Raw genomic sequence first — 12,552 nt, 5'->3', positions numbered from 1 at the left:
ATATGAGACGACCCAGAACCAAATGATACTAATCAACCATTTAGAGTTATCGAGATAATCGCCTCCAAAGATGGCCGATCGATTTTCGTACCTATGGGAAGTCCTGAGAAAAACGCTGATTTCTGTTTTGAAAACTCGTACTGTCACTAAAGTGATCTCGATCTGCGGCTCACAACAAGATACCAGTGTCCCCGTTAAGAATGCCAGTTGACCAGCGCTCTCAGCAGTTCGGAGCCTCAGCCGCTGCGTGCCATCCAGCAGTTCCAGCCTCAACGACCACGCAAACCTCCGCGGATTCTTCGTGCGTGGGAACACCCAGCGTCCAGCCATCCTGCGCGAGCCCTGGCGCCTCTCAAGTTGCTAACGTTCAGCTAGCCCAAGACACGGAGCCTGTCGCGCAAGCTTTGAGCGAGGGGAGTGGAGAAGAGTACGAGGAGCTGGACAGCGAAGAGCCTAGCAATAGTGGAGACGAGGACTGGAGCTATGATGAAGGTGCAGTGGAGGAAGAGCAGTTGACTGGAGAGAGCGCAGAAAGCGCTACTGAGGGTGATGACCAGGAGGACATTAGTATCAATTTGACTGACGTCGACGTTCTGCAGTGCGTAACGACACTAATTCGCGAGGACGAGTGCGACAAAGGTTGCCTCGACGGGAAGGTTGTCGAGTTGGAGTGGCTTGTTTGCTCGCTGGATCAGCTAACAAAGACGGAGAAAACAACTTGCATTCTAACTCTCCTCGGGGTTCTGATGCAGACCGACACGGTTGAACGGCGCCGTGGCAGCGGGGCGCGCGACAAATTCCACTACTATTTGCCGTTTGTTGGAAAGGTGTGCCGCCCTTCGTTTGCTCGCTGTCTTGGGGTACAGCCCCTCACCCTGCAGCGCTACAAAAGGCGCGTGCGAGAAGGAAACATCGCACCTAAACCACATGGCAACAAGCTCAACAAGAATGCAGCCAAGGTGGATTTGGTATGGTTAGTGAAGTGGTTTAAGTGTTTTGCCGACGAGGTGGGGGAGGTGGTCCCTGTTAGGGTGCGCATGCAAAAGACTAAGGACGGAGTGGTCAAGAAGTACTATTCTCGCGAGGACTACACCCTTATTCCTGCCACTTTTACCTGGGACCGCCTCTTCGATGAGATGCACAAGTACGTGAGTCTCGGTCTGCGTGTCCAAGAACCAGCACCCTCGACGTTTCGGAAACTGCTATCTCTGCACTGCCCCACAATAAAAATTCGAGCTTCGCAGTCAAACGTGTGCGACATGTGCTCCATTTACCAGACGCGCATGCGTCGTGGAGCCACTGCTGAGCAAACGGAAGAACTTGGGCAGCATACTGAGTCAGCACGGCGAATGAGGTACGAGGACATTGATATCAATTTGATTTATCTGTACTTATACCGAGGATATTGATATCATATTGATCTGCCATGAACATTTAGGCGTGAATACAAGAAGGATAAAGCCGCTATTCGGGCAGTCGATGGCAGCAACAACAATACTGCGGTGTTTGTCATGGACTTTTCACAAAACTTGACGATTCCGTCCGTAACATCCACGCCGTCGCAGTGGTACTTCTGTTCGCTGCTGTCAGTGAGTCTATTCGGCATTTTTTACGAAAATACTGGAACGCAAACCAATTATCTGTACGACGAGTTCACCAGCGGCAAAGGTAGCGACCAGATAAATTCCATGCTGCAGCACTTTATCGATACTGTGCTGCTTCCTGCAGGCAAAAAGCGTCTCGTGGTGTATGCCGACAACTGTTCCGGTCAAAATAAGAACAATTTTGTGATCAAGTTCTTCTTGGCACAAGTGCAGATAGGCGTCTTTGAACGGATTGACTACAAGTTTTTCGTCAAGGGGCACACGAAGAACTCTTGTGACCGTGGATTCGGCCACATTCGAAAGCACGTGGGGAGGTCTGACTGCTGGACGATGGATCAAATTATTGCCGCTGTCAAAGACTCAGCTACGTCCAACACCACTGTGCGCATTTCCCGAGAAGATTCTTTCTTCAAGAGCTACAAACCTATAATGAGTGAGCTGTATAAAACGTTGGTCGGTGTCCAGCAGTACCAACTATTTAGCATGGAAGAAGGCAAGCCTGGTGTAGTTGAATGTAGGAAGGGCCCGGACGACGAACCAGTTGAGCAGGATCTACGACGGAAAATCGACGATGTATTGACAGACAGCGTCAAAGTGAATCGCATGATGGACCATTTTGTGGAAAAGTTAAGCCCTCCGCCACCCAACGCCGAGAAAATGGCGGACCTATACAACAAGATCCGCCCATACGTGCCAGAAGAGTATCAGGAGGATTCGGTTTACGCGGCTCCAAGTAGACAGCAAGGGGACGATGCAAAGGCTGCGAAACAAGCTCGTAGAGAGCACCGTACGGCCATGGCTATTGCTGCAAAGAAGAACTTCGATCAACGAGGGAGAGACCCAAGCCCCGCACCGAAGAAACGAAAGCGAAACAACTCTGAGACGGCCGTTGTTTAGTGCAGATGCAGTGACTGTATCCTACCACACGCAGTATTTCAATTTGATACTAACCTCCGTAGGTAATCAAAATGATGCTTATTCGATCGATGTGTCATTAATCTGAAACTCTACCTTAAAACTAGTTTTTAAGCATCTTCTGCTACAAACCAAGAGAAACAGATAGCACCACTGAAACCGCACGCTAATTTTACCCCTAGACAACCAAAAAAAGTTTTTCGAGTTTTTGGTCTGGGAAGGGAGATATTTTTTTCGAGAGCTCACATCTTGATATCTATCAACTCCTGGAAGCCGTGCGGGGTCTCAAAAGAAAGAAGAGATCCCCCTCTTCACGTAGAGATGCCTAAATCGCGATTCGTACCTAGGTTGATTAGCATTCTTTTGTTTGACGCTGTCTCATATATAAATGTACTGGCAATACAGACCAAATAACGTTATATACCCAAAATTGCGGCAGAAATTGTGCCTACGATTTGATTTTCGTAATATCGGATCTTGATTATGAAAGCTGATTTGGTAGTGAAAGCTTTTTGCTGAAACCACTGTTCTTGATGGCAATGAAAGTTTGAACACCATTTTGCTCACTGTATCTGAGTCATCAACAATATAGAAAAGCCAAATAATAATCCAATATCAATGTAGTGGCTCTATCTTGTGCCCAGACCACGGAAACTGTATGACGTGCATAATGGTTGCGACATATTCGAATAGCACCAGAGCCTGCCGAAAAAAGTCACCGACGTTATCACACGAAAATGATCTCGACTGCGATATCAAAAAAACATGCGACACGGTTCTAGAACTTTCTATTCTGCTGGACATGAAGAATTGGTTCAAGCTAAAGTTTGGACATTGGTGACAGTCGGCTTTGAACTTACTTGGTAGAGAAGAATTGCCTGAAAAGCCCAGCCAAAACATTGAGCCTTCCCGCATGTCATCTAGGCGTTTAAATATCTCGTCGAGTCGCACATTGTAGCACTAGTAGCATCGTTCCGGCCATTTGTTGGCGGCACTTGACACCTCTACTGCCTGGAGAGCAGGTCACTCTCCAAATTCCTTATTTACTGTGATTCGAACCAGCCAGATATACTGCAGTATTCTTTGTTAGGTCTGTGTAAGTACTGCCAAGATATGATGAAGCGCCTCAAACTCAATCGAAATGATGCTGTGGTTTGTCGAAGACTGTTCGGTAAGCCATAAATATTGTAATTCTTTCAAGAGTGGCAGACTTTTAAAGTAACTCATGTTGCTAACGTTTGGTGGGTCCTACTGTACCAACGTTTTTTTGCGGTTTTGTAGGCCCCACTCCACAGTCTATTGAACCTGATCTACTCGAAAGCCCCGATGTTGGTACCATTGTGGCACTCGTGGGCTTCAAACTAGTCGATGGACTCGCTTCACGCTTGGCAGGCGCCGAAGGTCTAATAATTGGTATCTTAGTGATTCCTCCAGTGTCTTTCGATAAGCCTACTCCTGCGCGGATGAGGCCGGTATTACTTCTGGTCCCGACTGTTATTGACCTCCCTAAATTTGTGACCTTGGCTGCTAGTGGCATCTTCGCAAGACCCGCTCGAGCTGAAGCACAATTTGGAAGTGTCGTAGCTGACGGCGCAGCTTTGTTTAGCGCTTTAGCACTGGACGCTTTTATTTTAGTCGGATCAGGCTTAGAGCCAATGTTATACACACCTCCAATGTTCCCATTGACATTCATTGCATTGCGTCCCGTATCCTTTCCGGGTAGCTTCACAAATTTATTTACTAAATCGAATGACTTAACGCGAGCTCGTCGATTTACTTGGCCGTCCGTTCCTACGAACAAGGTGTACTCAAGCATGGTAGACCATCTCGAGTCTACCAATGATTCTTCGTGGTCCTTCATAAGCCCCAATAATTCCTCTTCACTTAACTTTCGCTTATCGTCTATATCGTCTTGCAGTCGTCGTTTGTGTCCACAATTGTTTGCCTCGACAGCTTGACGAATTTCCTGAAGTGTATTCGCAACATCGCGATCACGGTCAGTCTTTGATTCGTCCAAGAATTGTCCAATCCGATCGACAAATTTTCGGTCCGGTAGATAACTAAGAGCAATTTTCCACATTGGTAAAAGTAAGATTGCTTTTATTCGAACATTGGCCACAGGGTCACCGAGTAGATCGAATGCTACCTCGAAAAAATTGCGCTGACAATAAAGTCGACTATTCACATTCAAAGCGTAAAAGCACGCATCAAGGTAAAGGATACGACGCCAGTAGCTTTTTCCTTGACCATATTCGGTCCGAAGTCTGCTGAGCAAGGATGTTCGATGACTGACATTGTTGTCATTCCGAATATATTTTAGGAGGACTTTCAGAGCAAGCACTTGAACTGGACGAGCGCCATTTTCGAGCAAAGCCAAAATGATCGGGACTACCATTTCATACGATTGCGTGGCAGAGATCCAGGGCCGAAAATTCTGCAGCGTTTCAAGCAATACGAGCTGCTCTCGATTTCGACTTGACGGGAGAATGGCATGGTACTCGATGACTGATTTGATCACCAACTCCATGATTAGTGTCTATGGATTTGAAAAAAATAAGTTAACGCTGAGTCTACTACGATTGCTTAGCCATGTAAAGGAAATCGTCTACCTTCTGCTCCTCATCCCCAGGGTCGATCATAGCAGACAGCAGTGATGGTAACTTCGAAATTGCCATTCCTTGGACAATGGGCGAATTATCATTGATCAGATTGAGCGCAGATTCCTTAAGGTACCGCATTGCTTGTTGCTGCCCTATAAGCACAGCAACTTCATGCATCCCGGCGGCTATATGCTGTCGAACCTAAAACAACCGATCGTATTATTAACCATAGGGCTCCTCAAATTTTCACCAGTACAAAATTAGAGTAAATACTTCATCACTTGAATCGCTAGCCAGCCTAAGTAGAAGGTCGTCCATCAACATTGATGCATATGCCGACCCAAAAACTTTGACAATGGCTGGGAAATTATACGCGCAAAATTGACGTGTTTCGAATTCTTCGTGATAACAAAGTCTTGAGTAACCTTGTAAGAAGACTTGGCCAGTATCTTTTCCAAGATAATTAAGTGAGGCTAACCTAGTAACAAGTTGACCATATCGCTCAGCTAGACACGGGACAAGGTAGGCAGGAATCGACTCAGCTATACAGATCAGTTCCGGAATAATTTGCTTGATGCAATCACGGGGTGAGAAGAAGTCAACAAGTGACAGCAAGGTCATAAATGCAGCCTGCTTGACCTATAAATTTAAAAAGCAGACGTGTAAACGACGGAACGAACTGCCTAACCGCTTAAAAAATGACCTGCTCCTCTTCGTCTTTTAGCAGCTCCAAAAGCTCTGAAAGTAGCTCCTTACGCGCGAAATCTTCTCTATGATTTTTACATTTTCAGTCAAAAGTTGAAGTAGCTGTCTCACAACTAATACATTACCCTATCGCCCGTGCAAGTCCATCGAGTTGAATACACATGCATTTGCGAACTTCAGCATCGGTGTCTTGGCATAACGACATCATCTACGACCAGAAACTTAGGCTAAGGTAAACAAAGTTTGAACGGCTTTTTTTACCTTTTGAAAATAAAGGCCTTCAATATCTGGTGCTGCAACCAGATTCAATGCAGTAACAGCACCCAGAACGAAACAGCAAATAAGCCTTGATCCAGGAGTCTGTGAAACGTCTCCCTTCTCCATGGCCAATCGAAGAATCTGCATCATTTTTTGTTATCCAGCTAACTTTTGATCTGCTTACTTGAATCGAACATTCAAACCTGCGTTTTTTTTATTGCAGTACCGACACGTGGTAAAAGTGCAACAAGTGCCAAGCTTGCTTCCTCGGCCTGATCCTTCTGCTGGATTTCAGCAATAATGTCGAGCGCAAAAGGAACAAGTAACTTAATAACCTGTTCCTCCGACAGGAGAAACACTGCATTTTTCTTTTCTTCCAAGCACGCCTCCAGCTGCTGTGCATATTCTTCGTGAAATGTGACCTTCGGAAAGCGTAATGCTTTTCCATCGACTGTTGTGCAAGATAAGCTTGCGAGTGCTCTAAAAAGCTCACTTAAAACCGCAGAATTTGCATTCAACTCCGATTCGTACTTTTGCCAAACTTCCTGGAAATGAATTCAACACAAAGTAAGCAAATCATTATCAACAAAGCATTCCAATTTTTGCCACTCCACCTTCATACAGTTCAAAAGAAGACTCAGATTTTCCTTTGAATTGTTGTTTGCTAGAATCTTTGGTATTGTATTAAAAATGCTGATCTTCTGCTTATCCAATCCCGTTTTCAAAAGTTTTTCAACACGCTCCATTTCCGGCATATTTTCGTCAACATTAAGCTTTTCGAGATCAGATAAAGACTACGTAAGAATCTAAAAATTAGTTGTCTCGTCAAAGACCACTTTCTTCGCCACCATAGACAATACCAGTGTGTCTTCACGTTCAAAGCATTCCGCCTCTCGCTCATTGAAAAAACTCAATTCTTCCATGCTAAAAACAATAACGAAAAATGGCGTAATCAAACACACCAAACACTCTTCTCTTCATCCCCCGGGAGGTTTATACGACAAGCCTTGCACACCAAATTGGCAAGGCAATCCCACCGCTATAAAATGCTACCACGACTAGCCCGCCGCGTCTTCTCCTTATATAGGCTCAGCACTGGGCCAAAAACCTTACAGCCATGCTGGAACACTAAATTCGTGCTATTTTTAAGAGCTATTAATGTTTGAAACCACCGTAGCACATTCTTCGGTATAGTTTATCTATGCAGTAATTTTCAAGCTTTCAACATATTTTTGCCAGAGAAATGCAACTTCCTTTTCCTTGCCCTCTACAAGCTGCTCCTGGCGACGGTGGTCGGTCTCACGCTGCGATTCGCTGAGTAACACTTCTTCACGTAAACGAATAATTTTCGTTTGTAAAAGTTGCTCTTTCTTTTTCGCCTTTTCGACCTTTTCTCGTAGCACCACTATCAGCGCTTGCTGATCATAAGCAAGTTTGTTTTTTTCGTGTGCATCTTGCTCCAATGTACGCTCCCGCTCGATACGGTCCACTACTCTTTCAAGATCTTGGCATCGCCTTTGCAGCGATTCAATCGTCAACTCGCGTTTGGCTACCCGAGCTTTCCAAGACCCAATCTGCTGACGCAAGGTGGCTATGACTTCACGCTTCTTTGTGCGAGCATTCGTAATATGCGACTTTAGCTCATCTACTACGGTCATGACTGCTTGCGCTTTCGCCTTCCAAGCTAGCACATCATTGTTTTTCATCTCAACTAGTAGCTTGAATTCACGTTCTGCAGCCTTTTGAACTTCGAGTTCGGATTCCTTTCGATGGATCTCGCTCTCCCAGTGTTCGGCTTGCTTTTCTTTGCCTGACAACAACGTTTCGAGCGCTGTTTCTCGTTGACGACCTTCAAATAGCTGCATTTCGTGTGTTAAGAGACCGCGCTTAGCTTCGGCAACCTGTGACTCAAGGTCATCGATACGGGTGACGGCGTCAGCCACAAAAGTCATGCGACATTCAAGTTCACCCGATGTCTCGTGAAGCTGCGTCGTCAACGCTGCCACTTGCTCCAGAAGCAAAGTCACCTCTGTATCGCGAGCTTGAAGCTGCTCACGTAGAACGCGCACCTCAACCGCAAACTTTGAATTGTTGTCGCTTTCTATCATTTTTTCCCTTCACGATCAAGTAATGCTCAACTAGACACCCCCAAGTACCATTTTAGATAGCGACGATTCATGAAACGTGACCTGTGAAAGATGGATGGTCGTTCGTTCCTAGAAATTTTATTCATCTACTCTTTTTGGCACATAAGTACCCGTATGTTCATTGGACAGTTGTTTGATCCCACCCTATCGAACATGAAAAGATCAGTCCTGTAATAAACCACTAGTTTCTATATTCATGGAACGAACCAAGTCACTTCCAGTGACGCCAGCAGCTATGTCACCTCCATGTTCACCACATCCAGTCGTATCCAAGTACGTAGTGGGTGTGTGCGCTATGGAGAAAAAGACGCGCTCGAAGCCTATGCGCGAGATACTGCGGCGCTTGGAAAAGAAGCGGCAGTTCGATGTGTTTGTATTTGACGACAACACAATACTCAATTGTCCTGTGGAAACGTGGCCAGTATGTGATGCACTTATCTCATTTTACTCAGCAGGTTTTCCACTGAGAAAGGCTGAGGAGTACGTGCGTCGTGTTCGTCCCGTCCTAGTCAATGACCTGAGCATGCAACACATACTTTTTGACCGTCGCAAGGTCTACGCGCTGCTTACGCGACATAATATTCAAGTCCCGCGTCATGTCATTGTAAATCGTGATATACCTGGAGGCAAGCAAGATGATTTTGTTGAGCACGAAAACTATGTAGAAGTGAACGGTGAACGCATCAATAAGCCGTTTGTGGAGAAACCAGCAAATGCAGAGGACCACAATATTTATATTTACTATCCAACAAGTGCCGGCGGTGGCAGCAAACGTCTGTTTCGTAAAATCGGGGATCGATCGAGTGAATTTTATCCCGACGTTAATTATGTTCGACGAGACGCTTCGTATATCTACGAAGAATTTTTGAATACGCAAGGAACAGACGTCAAAGTCTACACAATTGGGTCAAGTTATGGGCATGCAGAAGCCCGTAAATCGCCGGTGCTTGATGGTCGCGTTTTACGCGACTCAGCGGGCAAAGAAGTTCGTTATCCAGTTATTTTAAACTCGACCGAAAAGGAAATGGCGAGGAAAGTGTGTTTAGCTTTCCATCAAACAGTTTGCGGGCTTGATCTGCTGCGTGTTCGAGGCAGTTCTTACGTTTGTGACGTGAATGGTTGGAGCTTTGTTAAAAACTCGAAAAAATATTACGATGATTGTGGACTCATTTTGCATAATTATTTAGTCTCGGCATTGCGATCAAGGTACTTTCGCCAACGTCGTGCTAGTTCACTGACTTCGCTGAATACACAAATGTGTCCACAGTACGCTACAGAGCCCTGTGTCGCTGGTCATGATTGGCGCGAACATACTCGAAATCGTCAAAGCTCCGGATCAGATATATCGGAATCAAGTGTCGCTAGTGCTAGCAGCACTGGCTTCGCACTTGACGACGAAAATAACGAGGAGCTACGGTGCGTTATTGCTGTCGTGCGTCATGGCGATCGCACGCCAAAACAAAAGCTGAAAACTATTGTCTGGGAAAGAGATCTTATTGACTTTTACGAAAAACGACGCAGTGAACGCAAGTTTGATGAGGTGAAGGTGAAAGCAGTTGCTGACCTCCAGGAGCTGCTTGACCTTGTACGTAGCCTCATCAAGGCCTACGCTCCTGGTGTCGGCTCAAAAGATGCAGTGTGGGAAGTCGAGGGTGGAGACAGTTTTGAAAAATTATTGCAGTTAAAGCGAGTACTGGAGCGATGGAAATTTTCCGGAATCAATCGCAAAGTGCAGTTTAAGCCACACAAGAGCTATGCTGCTGCCACTGCTGCATATGCTGATGCTCCAGGTGGGGCAGTGAAACCGAAAATTCTTATGATTTTGAAATGGGGAGGTGACGTTACAGAACGAGGAAAGAAGCAAGGCGAAGAGCTGGGAAAGTTGTTCAGAAACAGCCTTTATCCAGTCGAAGTGGAAGAAGGGGGTTTACTTCGTTTACATTCAACATTTCGTCATGATCTCAAGATCTTCACATCTGACGAAGGACGCGTGCAGGTGACAGCAGCTGCTTTTGCAAAAGGATTTTTAGAGCTGGATGGCGATCTTACTCCTATTCTCGTCAGTCTGGTCACAACGTTGGGGAGAGGTATGTGTATATCACTTCGTGTCATAATGTTGATGAACTGTCGGTAATTTTGTTGTTTCTTTAATATTTAGACGCTAATAAAATGCTGGACCATTCGGGGCAAGCTGATGCAAACGAGGAAATGCAGACTATCAAGGTCAAACTTAGAGCGTTGTTGCAGCGAGATTACTCTTCAATGGACGAGATGAAGGCTGCCATTGCACCACTAAAGACAGAGTCAATCATTCAGGCGCTGGATTTTTTACGCAATCCGAAGGAAGCGTTGATTAGCCTGTTGGAACTTGTTCGCAAGCTTCGGGCTGAAATTGCTGAACGTGTTCAAGATAAACGTAAGTTTGGTAAAATTGATTCCGAGGTACTCACTAAACACTAATTGAAATACCTCATAGCAGAATCTGATGAAGTAACCCCCCTTTGCATGGGTGAAACCTTTTCCCTCATGTTCGAGCGCTGGGATAAAATCTATCGCGACTTTTACTCGTCAAAGACGGATACATTTAATCTTAGCAAAATACCTGATGTTCATGACTGTATTAAGTATGATCTACTTCACAACTCATGCGTAAGATGGAAATGTGGTCTCGAGTTATTCAAGCTCGCTGAGGCTCTTGCGCGGTGCTACGTGTCACAAGAATATGGCATGGACATCGCGGAGAAACAATCCATTGGCAACCGTGTCTCGCAAGCTCTATGCGCAAAAATTCGAGCAGATATTGTGACTGTTATGTCAGCATCTGCCGAACAGGAACACGTGTCTCTCTCATCAGGAAATTTGTATGGCAATAGCGACGTTGTCGAGGACGGCACGGCTGATACTGGTGATCAGGATATCGAGCACCACGGATACCGATTGGACCCTTCCTACGCAAAAGAATTGCGTATCAAAAGTCCTGGGACTCAGATTCGTACGCGATTGTACTTTACGAGTGAGAGCCATCTACACACGTTGTTGAATGTCCTGCGTTTCCAATGCCCATCATGGCGCGCAAGGCATGAAGGCGGCGAAGATGACGAATACGATATTTCGCTTGAGCAAGAGAAGTTCAGCAATGAAATATTAAAACGCATGGGCATCAGCGTTAATGATCACATGACACAACGCAAGTACGTCTATCGCGAGTCAAAGCTCATCTCTGATAGCAGTCGACGAGCTTTAGACCGAGTTGCCGAGATTAACTACCTCGCGCACATCGTGATCCGAGTCTTCGAAACCCCGTCGTTGCCAGAAGATAGTGAGGACCGATTTCGCGTTGAAATCTCCTTTTCCCCGGGTGTAAAGGACGGCTTAGCAGACTCACCTGACGGTGCAGATGGAGTGGAGGACATGATTTTCCTCACTAAGAATATGACTGGCGTCATGTTTGAAGACATGCTTGCGACTTGTGTCTCGTCCGTCCAGAGCTCGTCTGTTTAGCCAAAATTCATCGGTGCCGATAAGTTCTCAATTATTATTAACGCGTACGAGCAAATACTTTCGTCTGTAAGTTTTAGAAATCTGCGTAATCTCACTATTTACTCCTGACCAAGCCAATTCGTAAAACAATGCGCATGATAAGCGGTCGATACTGCCCCAAGCGACGCGATTGAAGCAGGGAGTGTCTTTTTCGTGCGCATTGCACGCAAACCCATAGCACCCATGGTAATAGAGGACACAAGCAGTGCCACACCATGTCCGTCGGTCGTCTCGCCCTTTTGGAGCAGATAGCCCGCAAAGCCGAAGCCTGCACTAAGTGTCACTCCTGCTACCAGTGATGGAACGCTTTTTGTCCTAAGATAGCCGAAGACACCACCATCGTGTACGTTGGATGCTGTGCCATTCCGAAAGTACTCAATATTTTTTACCTGCTATACGTTATACGCTTCTCTCTAATCTACTGTATTAATTTTTGGTTGTTCACATAGTAAAGTAGCTTTTCGTAACGCAGCATTTCTTAGTCTTTCGGTCAGACTCAAAGCATTTCTTAGTCTTTCGGTCAGACTAAAAGAACTCGTTGGTTGGCCCAAGCTTTAATAACCGTAATTGACTTATAAATATTACAGCTATAGAAATGAGATACGGATCTGGTGACTTTAATCCAGCACCTAAATGTAGTGTGTGCGGAGTGTAAAGTGTCTAGTATGTAATATCTGAGAGTACCACAGCGTGCTCTGTATTCATTGCTACACCCAGCGCGTCCTCAAAAGTAGCAAGGCGGATGAAGAAAATTTGAGTGCGGGCGCAGCTCTACGGAGGCTG

The 12,552-nt window shown here is 45.7% G+C and overlaps 6 protein-coding genes across 6 annotated transcripts; 2 read left to right on the top strand and 4 right to left on the bottom strand.

Moving 5' to 3' along the window:
* Positions 1-200: 200 nt before the first annotated feature.
* PHALS_13363 (uncharacterized protein) lies at positions 201-2,501 on the top strand (the record flags this gene model as incomplete). Its single annotated transcript, XM_024729108.1, has 2 exons — positions 201-1,354; positions 1,439-2,501. 2 exons carry the CDS (start codon positions 201-203, stop codon positions 2,499-2,501), a joined length of 2,217 nt encoding a protein of 738 aa, XP_024579518.1.
* Positions 2,502-2,561: 60 nt separating this feature from the next.
* On the bottom strand, positions 2,562-3,308 carry PHALS_14687 (uncharacterized protein). Its single transcript, XM_036407561.1, has one exon. The coding sequence runs from the start codon at positions 3,075-3,077 to the stop codon at positions 2,898-2,900; it is 180 nt and encodes a 59-aa protein (XP_036263254.1). The 5' UTR covers positions 3,078-3,308; the 3' UTR covers positions 2,562-2,897.
* PHALS_13362 (Protein phosphatase 2A regulatory subunit A and related proteins) lies at positions 3,308-7,005 on the bottom strand (the record flags this gene model as incomplete). The annotated part of the gene is made up of 14 exons (XM_024729106.1): positions 3,308-3,312; positions 3,380-3,439; positions 3,777-4,579; positions 4,666-4,696; positions 4,767-5,055; positions 5,129-5,320; positions 5,393-5,534; positions 5,598-5,758; positions 5,823-5,889; positions 5,950-6,032; positions 6,086-6,223; positions 6,286-6,627; positions 6,697-6,876; positions 6,943-7,005. The coding sequence occupies 14 exons, from the start codon at positions 7,003-7,005 to the stop codon at positions 3,308-3,310; spliced, it is 2,556 nt and encodes an 851-aa protein (XP_024579516.1).
* A 276-nt stretch (positions 7,006-7,281) lies between these two features.
* Positions 7,282-8,190, bottom strand: PHALS_13361 (uncharacterized protein; the record flags this gene model as incomplete). Its single annotated transcript, XM_024729105.1, has 1 exon — positions 7,282-8,190. The coding sequence occupies one exon, from the start codon at positions 8,188-8,190 to the stop codon at positions 7,282-7,284; it is 909 nt and encodes a 302-aa protein (XP_024579515.1).
* A 235-nt stretch (positions 8,191-8,425) lies between these two features.
* On the top strand, positions 8,426-11,730 carry PHALS_13360 (inositol hexakisphosphate and diphosphoinositol-pentakisphosphate; the record flags this gene model as incomplete). The annotated part of the gene is made up of 3 exons (XM_024729104.1): positions 8,426-10,316; positions 10,388-10,645; positions 10,709-11,730. The coding sequence occupies 3 exons, from the start codon at positions 8,426-8,428 to the stop codon at positions 11,728-11,730; spliced, it is 3,171 nt and encodes a 1,056-aa protein (XP_024579514.1).
* A 98-nt stretch (positions 11,731-11,828) lies between these two features.
* Positions 11,829-12,133, bottom strand: PHALS_13359 (transmembrane proteins 14c protein; the record flags this gene model as incomplete). Its single annotated transcript, XM_024729102.1, has 2 exons — positions 11,829-12,084; positions 12,117-12,133. The coding sequence occupies 2 exons, from the start codon at positions 12,131-12,133 to the stop codon at positions 11,829-11,831; spliced, it is 273 nt and encodes a 90-aa protein (XP_024579513.1).
* Between the last annotated feature and the right edge of the window lie 419 nt (positions 12,134-12,552).

The sequence above is a fragment of the Plasmopara halstedii genome (genome assembly GCF_900000015.1).
Source record: "Plasmopara halstedii genome assembly, contig: Scaffold_658, whole genome shotgun sequence".
NCBI classification, from domain to species: Eukaryota; Oomycota; class Peronosporomycetes; order Peronosporales; family Peronosporaceae; genus Plasmopara; species Plasmopara halstedii.
The sequence above is the reverse complement of the archived record's forward strand: the minus strand, read 5'-3'. Positions and strand labels throughout refer to the sequence as shown.

Excerpts from the sequence above, each read along its gene's own strand:
- PHALS_14687 (XM_036407561.1), bottom strand. The coding sequence starts at position 3,077 with ATGGTGTTCAAACTTTCATTGCCATCAAGAACAGTGGTTTCAGCAAAA.